This window comes from Pteronotus mesoamericanus, unplaced genomic scaffold (genome assembly GCF_021234165.1).
Source record: "Pteronotus mesoamericanus isolate MK-2021 breed Mesoamerican mustached bat unplaced genomic scaffold, CSHL_Meso_final contig_20, whole genome shotgun sequence".
Lineage (NCBI taxonomy): Eukaryota > Metazoa > Chordata > Mammalia > Chiroptera > Mormoopidae > Pteronotus > Pteronotus mesoamericanus.
In genome coordinates this window covers 9,788,280-9,804,536 of record NW_026555085.1, presented here as the reverse complement: position 1 = coordinate 9,804,536, position 16,257 = coordinate 9,788,280, and the positions used below count along the sequence as shown (strand labels likewise).

The 16,257-nt window shown below is 46.2% G+C and overlaps 1 protein-coding gene across 3 annotated transcripts in view; it reads right to left on the bottom strand.

Annotated features, from left to right (window-relative positions):
* DAAM2 (dishevelled associated activator of morphogenesis 2) overlaps positions 1-16,257 on the bottom strand; it is a 106,217-nt gene that overhangs the window by 26,246 nt on the left and 63,714 nt on the right. For all 3 annotated transcript variants that reach the window (XM_054569322.1, XM_054569321.1, XM_054569323.1), the window contains exons 3-10: positions 12,454-12,543; positions 9,551-9,625; positions 9,042-9,136; positions 5,794-6,127; positions 4,820-4,930; positions 3,543-3,646; positions 2,402-2,468; positions 1,248-1,365 (exon numbers count right to left, since the gene is read on the bottom strand). In XM_054569322.1, coding sequence (XP_054425297.1) covers positions 1,248-1,365; positions 2,402-2,468; positions 3,543-3,646; positions 4,820-4,930; positions 5,794-6,127; positions 9,042-9,136; positions 9,551-9,625; positions 12,454-12,543 — 994 coding nt within the window. The remainder of the gene's footprint in view (positions 1-1,247; positions 1,366-2,401; positions 2,469-3,542; positions 3,647-4,819; positions 4,931-5,793; positions 6,128-9,041; positions 9,137-9,550; positions 9,626-12,453; positions 12,544-16,257) is intronic.

Below are 16,257 nucleotides of genomic sequence, written 5' to 3'. Positions count from 1 at the left end.
CCCACCACTCCACGGACACAGGCATTACAAAGTGGCATCATATCTCTATTTACCTTTCACCCAGGGACACAGAGTGAATCCAGGACACTGGCTCACAGTAGAACGTGTTTCATCTAAAGCCTTGACCACAAAGAAACAAAAATTCCTTCATATAGAAAGAGTTGCTCAGCCTCAAGTTCATCCACTGAAAACTGGAGATAATAATGCACACTCCATAAGTCATGTGGAGGTTCAGAGACACTGTGCTAAAGGACCTCACATCACACCTGACCCAAAGTAGGCACACGATAAATTGCATTTGCTGTCGCCATCACCATCATCACAGCCACTAAAGAGAGTCTGTCTAGGTTCACCAAGATTTTCCAAATATTTCTTTTGTAAAGAACTCAAACACCAAATAGTAAAATTTTCAAATTGCATGCTGGCGGGTGGCTATTAGTAATTATGTGTGATTTATGCAGTTACTCTGCATACCTGAACCTTAAGAGCTTGGCATCTGCTCTAATAGATGCTCACATTTTCAAAGAGAAGCAGGGGATGCTCTGACCAGTGTGGCTCAGTTTGTTGGGCACTATAATGCAGGGCAAAGGGTCACTGGTTCAATTCCCTGTTAGGGCACATGGCTGGGTTGCAGGTTCAGCCCCAGGTTGGGGCACGTCTGAGAGGCAACCATTTGATGTTTCTCATGTCAATGTTTTTTCTCTTCCTCTTTTTCCCTCCCATTCTCTCTAAAAATAAATAAATAAAATATTTTAAAAAGAAAGAGAGAGGCAGGGCAAGGGTGTTGGGATAGAAGCCAGCAAGGACTAAATGGAGGAATTAATTAAGAAACAAAAACAAAAAACCTGCTCATTCCACATCTGTGCTACTCCCCAAACACAGAACTTCTTCTTGGAACTCCCCAAGGGGCCTGATCACTCCACCGTCAAGCTGACAGCCAGAGCTGTTTGATTTCACACTGATCAAGCTACTGCTTGTTGGACTGGGATGTTGGCATTGCTCAGGGCCAAGCCCTAACAACTCCGCCAGGTTAATAGTGGAAATCCTGGCCTCAAAGAGGGAGGGAAGAACAGGGGCCTGAGGCCTGATCTGGCCTCCTGAGGGCATGGGCAGAGAGAGACTTGGTGAGATTCACCAACCTAGGAGATTCACCAAGACTAGGAGACTTGGTCAGATTCGCCTTGTCTCAAGCTGCCCTGGGCCAGGGCTCAGGCTGGCTGAGGAAGGAGCAGGTGAGGGCTACTCACAGGGCATCTGCAGGCAGTGGTGCAGGACAGACAGCAGGCAGGGGTAGGCCTCTGTGTGCTTCAGCTTCCTGTGGATCAGCTCAAACATCTGGGAAGCACTCTTTGTGTCGATGTGGACCTGGGGGAGTGCAGGGAGCAGTGACTGGGAAGGGGGAAGGTAGCAGAGGAAAAGAATGGGAGAGAGAAGACCCTTCCTCCATCCACTGAGCCCATTCCCCAGGAATGCCTATCTTCCGCTGCCTCTGACCCAGACTTAAAAGGAGGAGTGAGATGTGTTAATTATATAAACCAGGGTTTCTCAACCTCAGCACTATTGGCACCTCAGACCAGATAATTTTTGTTGTAGAGGGCTAACCTGTGCATTGCAGGGGGTTTGGTAGCATCCCTGGCCTCCATCTATCAGATGCCAGGGGAAGCCTCCTCACAATAGTTGTGACAACTTAAAAATGTCTCAAGACACTGTAAATTACCCCAGGTGGGTATAGTAAATTGTCCCTGGTTGAGAACTACTGATTCAAACCAAAGGAAGGAAGCAGGGACACAGATGATTCAAGAAGCACATAGGTCCACAACCCGGGCTCAAACCCCAGACCTACTCTCTAGTTGTATGACAATGGGCAAACTGCTTGTCCTCTCTAACCTCAGTCTCCATATCTACAAATGCAGGGATTTTGAGAGAAAGTACTGGGATGTTGTTTGGTGACTGAAGCTCCACCCAGAAGTAGGTTTCTATTTGCATAGCGATGTTATAGTTCAATACTAAAGCAGCAGAGTTGTGTGTTTTCTGGGTTACTAAGGCTAAAATGAAAATGTGATTTTGTTTGCTAAGCATGATCTGGTGAGTGACAGGGAGAAGTATTTCAGGAGATTGCTAGAGCGCAGGGGAAAGTAGTCCAGAGAGGCATTTGAGAGTTTCTCGTGTGTAAGAAAGAACTGTCTCTTTCCTTTGGGGGTTGTGACCTGTCGGGTGGGGCAGGGAGAATACCCTACCAGGTAAGGCCTGCCAGGTATGGCCTCCAGAAACAGGACTTCGCCATGGGGGAACCACTAGGAATGCAGCCAACACTACACCCACCACAGCACAGGATCTGAAGAAGTGGCTATGGGGCCACCTGTGACCCACTGCAGTCACCTCACCCAGGCAGGCTCCTCACCATGTCAAACCTCCTGGCTAGCTCCAGGTCATCTTCATTCCGGACCATCTCGAAGAAATCTAAATGCCTAGATAGGATGGGAGTATAGAGAAAGTAGACATCAGCATCAGGATGTCCTTGCCCCTTCAAGCCCCACCAGCTAAACCTGAGAGTTTCATTCAGGTGAGGCCTCTCGAACCTCAGTTTCCATATCTATAAAATCAGAAGGAAGCCAGTTGTCTGCAGGCCAACCCAGGGCTTTCTCAACATTGGGCATTATTAACATTTTGGGTTGGATTATCCCTGGTTATGGGAAGCTAATCTGTCAGTTGCAGGAGGTTCAGCAGCATCTGTGACCTCCACCCACTAGATGCCAGTAGCACCCCCCACCTTGAGTGTGACAACCAAAAATGTCTCCAGCTACTGCCAACCAGCTATTACCAAATGTCTCCAGGGGTGGGGGATGGGTGAGTGGTTAAATCTTGCCCAGTCAAGGACTACTGTGCTACATATCCTTCCCAGTGTTCTCATACTGTCCCCATGGCGGCCCTCAAGGTCAATCTCTCTCACTTTCTACCCTATCCACTCCCCCAATCCACCTCAAAAGGATTCATCCTCTCTCCCTTAAAACCCAGTGTAATAAAATAGCCTGTTCCAATGAGACAGAACCAGAGGAGCTATTGGTAACACCTGGAAACATAAATGTGCCCTTGATCAACAATGGCCTTTATGGCTTATCTTTTGAGTGGCATTTGCGTTGAGCAGCAGCACACTGTAGGACATTTAAATATTCCTGGTCCCTAACAACCAATACTCACAGTGTCCCCACCAGGCAGTTTGAAAACCAAACAACACTCTTCCATGTTTCCAAATGTCCCCTAGGGGGCAGTACTGCCATGGTTGAGGACTACAGGGTCCACCTGTCTATTAGATCAGAGATCAAACAGCAGGTCAGCGAAGAAGACAGTAGGGACACAGATAAGATGTGGGGAAAGAGAGTGGGGGAGGTACACCTCCTTCCCAACACACAGAGCTAATTCTACATTGATGCTGAGTATGGCAGGTGGTCTCTAGTGGGAAGGACAGCCTCCAGGAAGGTCATGATCATTACCCACCAAGGCATTGTCCCCAATGCCGTGGAGATGGGTGGCTTGGGCCTTACTTGTCCAGGATGGCATTCTCATGCTGCCGGAGTTTGTCAATCACAGGCTGTATCCCCAGCATCAGGAACTCATACCGTAGATGGAGGCGGAACTCCAGATTATCCTGCGGGTCAGCAAAGAAGAACTACACTCACTGACTAGTCTCAATTTCCACCAGACTCACCAGTGGACCCTCACTGCCACACTAGTCATTGTCCTACCACATCTTAAGCAGACTCATCCAGAACTGCTTAAGTCCCAGAGTCCCAAGAAAGGATGGGAGGAGACATCTTTTTGATGTTGGTACCTTATTCCCTTTAGGTCTCCTGCCTCATCTCCTTTGCACAGAGCAGTGTTGTTGAGTGATACAGAGCACAAGCTTGGGAATCAGATGATCGTGGTTCAAAGCCCTGCTCTGCCACTTATACTAGTTTTGCGACTTTGGGAAAGCCTTAGTTTCCTCATCTGTAAAATGGGCATGATATTACCTGTAGGAATGATGTTAGTAAAAATGATCTGGTGAGTTATGGTTACCAACTAATCAGAACAGATATCAGCCATAAATAGCTAGTACTGAGAAAGGTGTCAGCATCTTAAGGAAAGATTATCCCCCCAATCTACCTCATATAACTCAGGTCATCAGAATTGGATGCAAAAAAAAAAAAAAAACCCACAAAAACATGCTGGCAGAAAAGAGGGAAAAGCAGAGACTATTACAGTGCCCCTTTTATCCTTCAATAAGCTGACCTTAACTGGGTCATCTGATTACCCTAGACTTTAGGGAGTTCATCTGCTCTTCATATTCTTCTTTAATTGTTGCTATTTTTGTGGTTCGAGGATCCCATTCTGACCCCAAAGGAAAGAAATTAAAAAAAATACACCTCCTAACAGAAGGTAGTAGAAGAGCATGACTGGTCAACTCAGAAACCATTCCAGAAGCAGGCCTTTAGAGAGCTCTGGAAAAAACGGGCAATACTCTTCCACCTCTCGTAAATGACCCCACCACCCTAAGCCATCATCAGCCAGCCAAGATTGGGGTTTGTCCGTGACAACGCATAATGCATGATGCTACCTCCCAGGAAACTCTCATGACAGAGAGGTTAATGGCAAGCTATTCTTTCTTAGCCCCACAGAGGCAAGTGGTGATAAAGTTAATCTGAAGACAATGATGGTAGGGGCAGCCATACCAACCAGATGACTGGCCGTTTCTTTTGCTACCTCCCCCGGAAGCACTCACACACTCTAGCTCAGGTCCAAAAAGTCTGTGCACCACAAGGGCCAGGCAAAGGGGCCTTACCTCTCCAGCACCAGCATTGAGGACAGCGTTGATGAAGGACATGATGGCTGTCTTCAAATTCACTTCGTCCCGGTACCGGCCCAAACTTCGGTCCAGCTCATTCAGCAGTGTCTGGATGGAAAGGCAGGACAGGAAAGGAAAAGGGGGCTCAGGATCCTAAAGGTCCAGCCTCTACACCTTTGCTCCTATCATTCCAACTACCCAGAATGCCCCATCCACTCTTTCCCCCCAGTCTACCCAACTTATCTGGGACCTTCACTACAGCTTCCAATAAGTATTCCTTGTCTCTCCACACCTCTGTCTCAGTCGTGCTGTACTTCCTCTCCACTCAGCCGTTGCAGCTTGGTTTATTTTGTTGGGCAGTGCTGAAATACTGCTTCAGCACCTTTCAGCTTTTCACAGCTCATGCATATGCTGCCCAACTCCTTGATTGCATGTAAACTGCCTTTGATCTCTCTTATACTTTCCGCAAAGGGCCAGGGGTGACTTTTTGCACAGAGTAGGTGCTTGAAAATATTTGATGACAGAATAAACAAATAGCCGATGCTGGTGGGTAAACCACAGAGATTGTAATGACAGTTCACATCAATTGAGACTTACTCTGCACCCAGACACTTTATACTTGTTGTCTACTTCACTGGCACATTTCCAGGGAGCAGGTCAGGGAGAAGGAAAGTGAAATGTTTGGCCTCAGCTCCCAGGACTGTTCCCAGTGTCCCCATAATAGGCACTGGCCCAGCATAGGGCCTAAAATCTTGAGCCCAACAATTGCATTCAACTCAACAATTCTTAACTGAGTTCCTATAATGAGGCAGGTGCTGAGCTCAGAGAGCTAGAGCCATAAAAATGAAGCAAACCAATATTCCAGCCTCAGGGAACTCAATGTTCCAGCAAGAAGTCCATTTTCCCAGCCAAACCCATATCTCTTAAAACCCCTCCTGTGTTTTTATACAAGCCCTCCAAAGGCACCTCACCTGGAAGCGTGTCCGCTCAGCTGCATACACCTGGTAGTGCAGCATGGCCTGCAGCACTTTCTTGTGACCACCGGGCACTAGGCACACGGCACCCAGGATCTCTAGCACAGCCACCTTGGTCTTGCTGTTCTCAGTGCGCAGGCTCTGCGCGATAGTGCTGATGGCCTCAGGCTGTGCCAGCACGTGAGCCCGCCCCTGAGAGTTGTTCATCAGAGCCTTGATGCAGCCGATGAGGGAGGTGTGGATGCGGCTCTCGCAGGTGGCGTGGTCCATGCTCCGAAGGAAATTCAGCAGACAGGTCAAGCCATCCAGCTCAATGAAGCGAGTCACAAACCTGCCCAGGCCACAGTCGTTAGCAGAACAGGCATCCTGCACTTGCATATTATTCTGCGTAACTGTTTGTAAATAGTTATCCGATTACCTGTGTACCATTATGTCCCACTTACAGTAACCACTTGGCTCATTTATAAATTATAAGTGTATCTCTCTAAAGCACTGAAATCCTATCATCCCCAGAGGGGACTCACATCTTATTTGCATTTTAAATACTCTGTATTTGCATGTTATTTACTGTCAATCGCATAGCTATGGTGCTGTGTACATGAAGGCAATGATCATGACAATGATTACAATAATAATTATGGCTGTTAAACCTGAAGATTCATCTCCAGGGAGGATGGAAATTAAGAGAACTAAAGTCAGACAACAAGCAAGACTTCCAGACCATGGGACGGTGAGGGTAGTGCATCCGTCTGTGAGTCAAAGGACTCAGGCTCTAGCGGGGTGTCCCGCCTGTGGCCTGTGGGCTGCATGCAGCCCAGGATGGCTATGAATGCAGCCGAACACAAAATTGTATATTTACTTAAAACCTTTTGTTTTTGTTCATCATTTTTCATTAGTGTTTGTATATTTAATATGTGGTCCAAGATAACTGTTCTTCTTCCAGTGTGGCTCAGAGATGCCAATAGGTTAGATGTCCCTGTGAGGGTATTCTTCAAGGGGTCTTTAAGAAAACAGCAGAGTCATCCTGAATGTTAGCAGAAACACTAAGACCACTTAGTTAAGGGGTTCTTAACCTGAAACCTGTTCTCTTAATGGGTCTATGATTATTATTCAAGGATCCATGAACTTGGATGGAAAAATGAAATGATACAGGCATACCTTGTTTTATTGTACTTTATTATGACTTGCTGAAGGCTCGGATGATGGTTAGCATTTTTTAGCAATACAATATTTGTAAGGTGCATACATTGTTTCTTAAGCACAATGCTAATGCATACTTAATAGACACACAGACACACATAATTCTCATGTGCACTGGGAAACCAAAAAATTAGTTTGACTTGCTGTATTGTGATGTTCACTTTGTTGCAATGGTCTGGAATCAAACCCACAATATCTCTGATATATGCCTGTACTTTTATTTTTGATAACCTTTAACTGAAATTTAGCATTTCCTTCAATGATAAATGGAGGTAATAAATGACAGTGGTATTAGTAGAATCTGTGACTTTGTCACCTGAAGAAATCACAGCGATTTCCATATCAAGTTGTTGCAAGTATCTCAAAATATCATTTACTCTTATCAGCACTTCAAAATTATGGTCGCTAGTTCTTGTTAATTAAGGCACATTCATTGCTATTTCACAAATTTTTAATATTCAGTAACTGTATTTCAATTTAATTGATTTATTTTTTAATTGTATCTAATTTTATCTATTTTACTTTACTACTTAAAAAATTCTGAAAGCAGTCAATAGGTTTCATTTGGCGAGTGCACACACACACACACACACACAAGCTGAGAACCCTAGATTTAGTAGAACAATAAGTAATGATCTGGGGAATGTCGTAAATGAAACTGAGGGAACTGCTACATATAATACATTTGATCCCAAGTGTATTTGTGTGCATTTCTATGTTACACAAATATACCTAGAAAAATAAAATTTACTCTTAAGTTGTTAAAATAGGTATTATTTACATTACAGTATGTTTTTCTATATTCCACTAAATTTCTACCATGACTATGTGTAACTTTTATAATCAGAACAATATCAAGGGAAAGAAAAATTAATTGAAGTGGGAGACAAATCTGGCAACCTCCCCTCAACCCCTTTACTTCCTGATCCCTAATCCTTCCTGCAGCCCATTCCCATGTCGGACCCCCACCCCAGCCTGAGAGACAAGTGCAGATGAGGGGGCCCCATTCTCCTTGAGGCTCTGTTTCCGGGCTCCTGGGGCACAGACCTCAGCCCAGACAACACACACATCGGTGTGCCTGTAAACGTTCAAAGGCTGGCTCTCTGGAGAAAGAAATAAAAAGCCTGATTGTAGTGTTTGCCCATTTCCATGGTACAAACGCTCCCAGCATAGCTGATTTCAAGCCCTCAATGTGACGCCACTGAACACGGAGTTAGGAAGAGATGTATCATGTATGGTATTTCTGCCACGCATACACAACAGGTGTAAACTAAAGAGCATCTACAACAGTGAAGATTATACATAACAGTAAAATGCAGTCGAATCATTCGGTAATTAAGGAATAATAACTTGGGTACTTATTACCTCTGTTTTTGACATAATTCATTTACTCATAAGTGTATATTAAGTTACATTTTAATCACACCTATGTGTAACAACCAGTTTGCACAGCGGCTGAAAATTTAACACGTGGCTCTCACACGCTTGTATCAGCCAGCTCCCACACAGAACCACCTGTGCCTCTCGTCCCCGCTTTGGACGCTGGCCCAACGCGGCCAGCGGAGTGCGGCTTCCCGCTCTTTTCCTTGCCTTTTTACATCGCTCCCACTCCAGGGGTGAAATCTCATCCCCGGACACCACATCTCCCCCTAGTGGCGGGCGTATTTCTCGCCCGCACTCCCGAGAGCCCTTTCTTACAGCCTTGAACGGACAGCCCGCTTCCTTCCCGTTGTGTCCTCCTGAGAAACCCAGGCCCCTGTCCTCAATTTCCCTTTGGATAGCTCTTCCGGACCGGAGGCTTATTCCATTGTCCCTCATCCATCTCCCCTCCTCCCCAACACATCCATCCCCTGGCAGCCTCCAGCTCCTCAGACATGCCGGGTGGGACCTGGCATGAAGTACCTCTAGGGAACGCTGGGCAGCGGAGGTGGCCTAGGGGACCAGGGCAGGAACAGAACACTGCCTGGCGCTCCAAGGAGCTGAGGGGGGCCACTGGGTGAAGCGGGGTGATAAGAAGTAGGGGAAGGAGAAACAGAGGGAGTCACCTCATGGGCTGTGTCCGGAGGGCCGTCTTCAGGTCCTCCACAACTTGGTTCCTCATCTCCGTCTCCTCCTCATTGAACGCATACAGACTCTGCATCTGAGGAAGGCACAGAGGGGCGGGTCACGCAGGCCGCCGTCTCCCCGCCCGTGCACCCGCGCCCCGGCGCGAGGGGCCACCCTGGCCTCTGGAAGGCGGGGCGGCCTGGGGAGTACTTTACTAAGACAGAGCATCAGACTCTGGGAAGACTCGGGTTCCGGCCCGGACTCCACATTCCTCACCGGTAAAACGGGGGGAATTATTGGCCCAGCCTTTATCCTGGGCCTGTGCGATTACAAACGGTGCCACGTTTGAGTGGTTGGGGGACGCTGAAGTGGGAAGGGAGGGAGGACCGTAACACCGTGGGGTCTGATCCGCAGTGAGCGGGCGTGAAGCTCCGGGAAAGGTGCCGCAGGCTCGCTCTCCCGCACAGCCCCTCGCGGCGGGGCCAGGGCGGAGGCCGCAGCCACTCACCGCAGCCATGGAGTTGATGCGGTCAATGTAATAGTCAGGCCAGCTGGTCGCCATCTTGTTGGGATCCTCTTGCTCCTGCAACCAGAAAACGGGGATGGACCAGCCTGCTGACAGGCCCGGGGCCTGAGGGCCTCAGCGCAGTCCCTGGACAGAGTCCTTTCCCAGCCCGGCCTAGACGGGTGGCGTCAAGGAAATGACACAACCTCCCCAGGCCTCCATTTCTTCCTCGGTGAAACATGAATAATAAACATCGACTCTCATGAGCAGTTAATGACATGGGCAGAAACCATGTAGGTATATTATATACACGCTTTCCATGAACAATATGTACAACTAAAAATAAATTTGTTTTTCCCTATTACATGTGTCCTCATTCTATTTAACAAAATACAATTTTATATCTGTTGAATGTAATGAAATTTGTGCTGCTATTTTTATACATCTGTTTTTCAAATTTTGTCTTTCTTATACTATCATTCTCATTGTATTTTACAAAAGTACTTGATTTGTAACAGTTTGGAAATTTAAAAACTTGGTCTTTCTCCCAGGTAGTTTGAAAAGCACTGATATGAAACATTTGGTGCAGTGCCTGGCACAGATTACGTCCTTAATAAATAACTTCACAGAAAGAAGAAAAGAGAAACTCCCAAGACTCAGGGGGGTTCTATGTAGATGGGAGGCACAGCCCCAGATCACAGGGTCTTTGGCCCAACTGTCAGGTCCCAAGATAAAGCCTCAGTTCCTCCCCAAGTGTGGGCAAGAAAGATGGGAGTTGGGTAACCATCAATGTTGACCAAAAATCCAGCCCTCTCCTCCCGCTAACAGATCTGCTTCGGGGCATTACACAGACCCAGCTCATTCCTGTTCTGTCCCATTTATCAATTTATTCTCTTCTGCTCTCTGCCAGTCTCCTACTTCCAGGCTGGCATGAAAACCTACCTCCTCCAGAACCCATCTCCCAGCTGGCCTGGACTTTGCCCTGAACACCTCAGCTCTGTCCTAAGGCTTCAAGATTTGGTTTCATAAAATCCAAATTTTAGACCAGTGAGAAAGCTGCCTTGATTTGGCCTTCGGGACTTCATGTGACAATATGTGTTAAATCTCCATGCCCGAGGCCCCCATATTCTATCTTCTACCTTAGAGAAGGGGGTCACAGAACCAAAAACAAATACATCATCAAACACACACTTCCCTGCCTTTGCTGGCTCATCCTTTGTCCATTCCATGTGCATTTAATGAGCACCTACTACATGTAAATCACTGTACTGAGTCTTGAAAGCACTGAGCAGAAAATCATAATCCCTGCCTTCCATACTGTCAGAGGCATGATGACAAGGCCACTATGGAAGAACTGTCCATATTGGGCCATAGAAACTCTGGGGGGACATCTAACACATAAAGCCCATGAGGAGGGTGAGGCGGTGGCGCGGGCTGACAACTGGGCTGAGTTATTAAGATTACTGAAGTGAAGACAGTTGGAGATGGTGTTTCAGACATTATAAAAAGAATTGGGGGTTTGAAAATGAATGGGGAAATTACACACAACTTAATTTGGAAGGGAGAGAGAGAGGTCCTTATATTTTAATTTTTTTAATTTTATTTTAGCTGTATAAGAGATCAACTTAAAGGAACTCCATAGCAACTCAATTTGGAAAGTGGGAAATCATGATTCATGATTAATTACTTCTGAAATTAATTTCCTCTTTCCTTCCTCCCCTTCTTTCCATGAGTTAAGTTTCTTAAAAGGCCTGCTTTTCTAACAGTGAGATTCCTAGACACAGAAAGTAGTATTCTGCAAGCACTTAACATGTGCATTGAGTACACCAGACAAAGACCTGCAGCGCACGCAGCCCACATATCTTGTCATAGGCAGTCAGACTCCAGCAGGCCAGGCTTCTAGCCATGATGCAGCCACTGCCATAACTGGCTGGTGACTCTGCAGTGAGTCCATAGCCTCTCAGGCTTTTCTTGCCTCATGTGTAGAATAAAGCACTAGACTAGATGGTTTTCCACTTCCATCCAACTCTAAAATGGTGTGTGATGCTAATCCTCCAATTTCATCAAGTCAGTCTCTCTCATTGTGGAGTTCTGGATGGGACAGATATCAGCGCAGGAATAGCTAGGACCTGAGTACCAAACACCTAAACCCTGAAGTCAAAGGAACAAGCTGCAAGTCTGAAAAGTTGCAGAGTGGAGGGGAGGGGAGGAAGGTGGACCAAGAAAAGAAAAACAATGAAAGAAACGGATAGGCTCAAATAGGGGGCAAGAGAGACACAGAAAGAAAGGAATGTGCAATGAGACACAGAGATGGAGAAAGACAGGAAGACAGAAGAAACACAGAGGGGAGGATCTAAAATCCAACTAAGCCCTGATTGAAGCCACACACCCCTTTGTAAGGAGGACCATGATTAGGAGGCTGATGTCACCTTTTAATGAACTAGAGGAGAAGGAGGAAAAAGGATGGGGGAGCAAGGCCTGTTGCAACCTTAGTATGTATGCTGCCCTGTGAGGCTGTACCTGGGTCAGAACAGGTGCTAAAGATGCAGATGCCCCTCCCTCCCAAACTGAGTCCTCACAACAGGCTGCCCAGTGATGGCCCAAGGTGGCACGCCCTCCAGGCGTGGGTCCAGGCACAGAAGGGAGGCCAGGTTTGTCACCTGTGTGCCTCCCCAACCCAACACCACTCCTGGAAGCCAGCAGGCACCTGCTTCAAGGGTTTTTGAAGAACAGAATTCTATTTCTCTGAGTGTAAGTTCTGTGAGAGCAGGGGTTGTTTTTTTGTCCTGATTTATTCACTGTCATTCCCCCAACACCCAGAAGAGTGTGGATGTGTAGTAAATACACCAAAAGCCTCCTTGTGCTGTGGGCCCTGAGACGGCAGCAGAAGGGGTCAGGGATGGCACCTTCTTCTTGCTGCAGTAGATCTGCCATTTCTTCTCAGGGGGCAGCGCAAACACAGCCTCCCGGTTTTTGTCAGTGAGATCCAATTCATCCTGCAAAGACAGAAAGAAAAAATTGAATATTCAGCCCTCCAGGAAATTACAAGTCCCCCCAAAGCTATCCCTCAGCCTACTATCTTCCTCCCAGAGAAGATCAAAGGTATGACAGGACAATTCTTCCTCTGCTAGAAATAGAGCCCATCCCCTCGCTTCAACCCAAGCCTATACTGCTTCTCTCCACACATCTGCACTGCTTTGCTAGCCCTTAATCCTCTTACCCCTGGGTTTCTTGTCTTCCATCCTTGGTCGTTCTTAAACTTGTCAACACCATAACTCAAAACGAGACAAAGAAAGGAGTCATTCTATAGTTCCAGTCCTTGCCCCTGTTCTGAAAGCCTCCCTGACCATCCAGTCTCTCCTCCAGAAATTCTCTGGCTCCGCTAACCTCAGAGTGGGCCCCAGCAAGCCTGGGGGAAGCTGGTGAGGATGAGAGACTGAGCAGCTCTCCTGGCTGGGAAGGCACACCATGCCAAGGGAGTCGCTGACCTGCTTCCCCAGAGAAGTCCCTGCCACGGGCAATCTGCCAGCATGACCCCTGAGACAAGGCAGGGAATGCAGAAGGCCTGGAGCTCTGGCAGTCTCTCTCACTGTGGAGCTCTGGCTATGTTAGGTCATACTTTCTGAGGAGAATGGAGAAGTTTCTGACTTCATCAAACTTAGGGCAGCTCTGTGGGTAGCTTCAAGTAACTCTATAGATTTGGCTGTGCTGCGTGGCCCCTAAAAGGCTCTCTTCTTGAGGATTTTTTGCCTGTGATTCATGAGCAATGCTCAGCCTCATCAAAGAAATGGTTAATGGGCCATGGGAAACACAGTGCACTTCTCAACTCAATTACTGTGAGGTTTTTTAATTCAAAAGCAAAACTCACATTAAGATAATAAAGCACAGTATTTCTAACCTTTTTTATTTTAAAGAATGATAAAGAGTGAAAGTCACATCTAAAGTATAAGGGTCTAAAATATCAATATCTATACTTTTTTTAATCCTTACCTGAGGGCATTTTTTCATTGGTTTTTAGAGAGGGCGGGAAAGAAAGAAACATCAATGCAAGAGTAAAGCATCGATTGATTGCTTCCTGTATGTACCCAGACTGGAGATCGCATGCGCTGGGACCAGGGATCGAACCTCAAACCCAGGTTTGTAGCCCAACTGGGAATCAAACCCACAACCTTTCAGTTATGGGACAGCATTCTAACCAATTGAGCCACACAAGCCAGGGTTTCCCTATACCTTTATTCATGGAAGAACATTTAAGATTTTCCTTCACCTACCTTCACCTAGATCAAAACTGCCCAACAGGAATATAATATGAGCCACATGTATTTTAAAAAATTTCCCTGTCACACTAAAAAAATATGAAATACAATTTTATATTCTATTTAACTCAAACTATCTAAAATATGATTATATCCTTATGTAGTCAATGTCAAAAAATGATCAGCGAGATATTTCACAAGAAGCCTGGTGTATATTTTATCCTTACAACTCATCTCAGTCAGACGAGCCAGATTCCACATGGTCAGCAGCCCCATATGACCAGTGCTGCCACCTTGGACAGCTCAAACAAAGGCGATTTGAAACAATGCCCATCTATTCACCTGCCTTTGGAAACAAAGGCTCCTGCAAATCTAATGCTAAACAAAGGTTCTTCCCCTAGAACCACCCTCAACATATCCCAGGGGTCTCCACAGTCAAAATTCCCAGAGCCCTGCTTGAGGTTCCTTCAGCATTTCTTTTTCCATGGTCAGACTCAAAAATAAAAGAAAAAGTAGAATTATTCACCTTATATTTCCCAGGACCAATTCTGCATCTCTTTTGCTTTGCTTATACAGTTGGTTGCACCCAGGCTGTCCTCCCTGCCCATCCCCATGCTCACTGATAACACTTGAGACCACGCCACCATTCCCCCTACCTTGGACTGCACGAAGGGGATCCTAATGGTCTACCCAGGACCGCTCATCAACAGAGTACCCTGAATGGTCTTTTAGAAAAGTAGATGGGATCAATTCAAAGCTCTGTTTAAAGCCTTCAGTGGCTTTCTGTACCCCTAGAATTAAATCCAAATGCTCAGCTCTGCTCATTTTCATAGTGTCTCCCAAAAGGACCTGCTCTTTTCTATGGGGGACCCTCTGATTGCTCCACACCCCCATTCACATATCTAACTGTAACTCTATTTTCAGATCTCGGTGGAAATGTCAGTTCCAGAGGGACCATCGTGACCCCCATTCCAGAATAAAGCTCCCTGCTAGACACTCCCACAGGCCTCCTGAACATTCCTTTTCCAAACACTCACCACATTTGTCATTGCTGTTTAAGATCAGTGTCCCCTATTAGACTTCTTGGAGGCAGGGACTGTGCCTGTCAGTCCATCATTAAATCCTTGCCCCCACAGAATCTACCACACAGCAGTCTCTCAACAAACATTTTTTAATTTATTTGATCAATAACTGATGATAGTTTCCTTGTAGACAAGACTTCTCTGACTCATCCTTGCTTTTGCCAAAGTACCTTGTTAGGAGCCCTGCTCACTGAAGATGCTCGGTAAATACTTGCTGAATTAAAGGGCCAAAGGAAGTACTACCTCTCATTATGGCCTTCTATCAAAACTCATGCACTCTGTTCAAGAAAACGTGCCTGTGATAATATAAGAAATATGCTGTTGATTCTTTGTTCCCAGTTCCTAGCACAGGGCTCCTAAATCCCTTGGAATTTCCTGGGTGGTAGAGCCTCTTTTCTTCTAGTGAAGCAACTCTTCGTGAGACCCAGATCATTTCCGGATGAAGGCTGGCCACCAGAAAGATCAAGCCTCAGTTAGAGGCCTAGAAATTTCAGCTTCACTTCCCAAACTCCAGAGAGAGAAGAGGGTTGGAGATTGAGCTGAAACTTGATGATGCCCACACGATGAACTCCATAGAGCCCCTAGATGACAAAGCTGCAAGGCCTTCCCAGTTGTTGAACCCAAACCCCACAGGGACAGCAGCTACTGTGTTCGGGGCAAGGGTCTCACTGTCCTCTCCTTTATGGGCATTATCATATGTACCCCTTTACCTGGATGTTCATTGGTATTCTTTATAATATCCTTTATAATAAACTGGCATTAGTAAAAGTGTTTCCCTGAGTTCTGTGAGCCATTCTAATAAATTATTGAACCTGAGGAGGGGACAGTGGAAATCCCCAATTTACATCCAGTTGAACAAACATGTGGGTAGCCTGGGAACCCACTATTTGTGTTTGGTATATAAAGTTGGGGGGCATTCTGGTGGGCCCAACCCTTAAACCATGGGGTCTGTGCTAATTCCAGGTAGTATCAGAAACAAGTTAAATCATAGGACACTCAGTCAGTGTCCACAGAGAATCGGAGGACTGCTTGGTGTGGAAATCCACACAGTTGGTGGCAGCAGTATTTTGAATTAAATACAGATCTCACTAGTGCTGACTAATATCCATCAGTCTCCACGCACCAGTCTACACTAGGAAACACTTTGCTCTTTCCCATCCTCTCCCCAATCCCAAAGAAAAGGTATATATTAGGACAGCAACGAGTTTTCCTAAACCTGGTGTGATGCAGAAGGTGGATATCTTTTTCATATAACCTTCATGGTCTCATCTTACAGTGTCCTGTTTTTGAAGGCTGCATGGCCTAAATCAGATACGTCTGTTATCAAATTCAAGTATGGTATCTCATTCCAAATCACACTGCACTGTTTCCC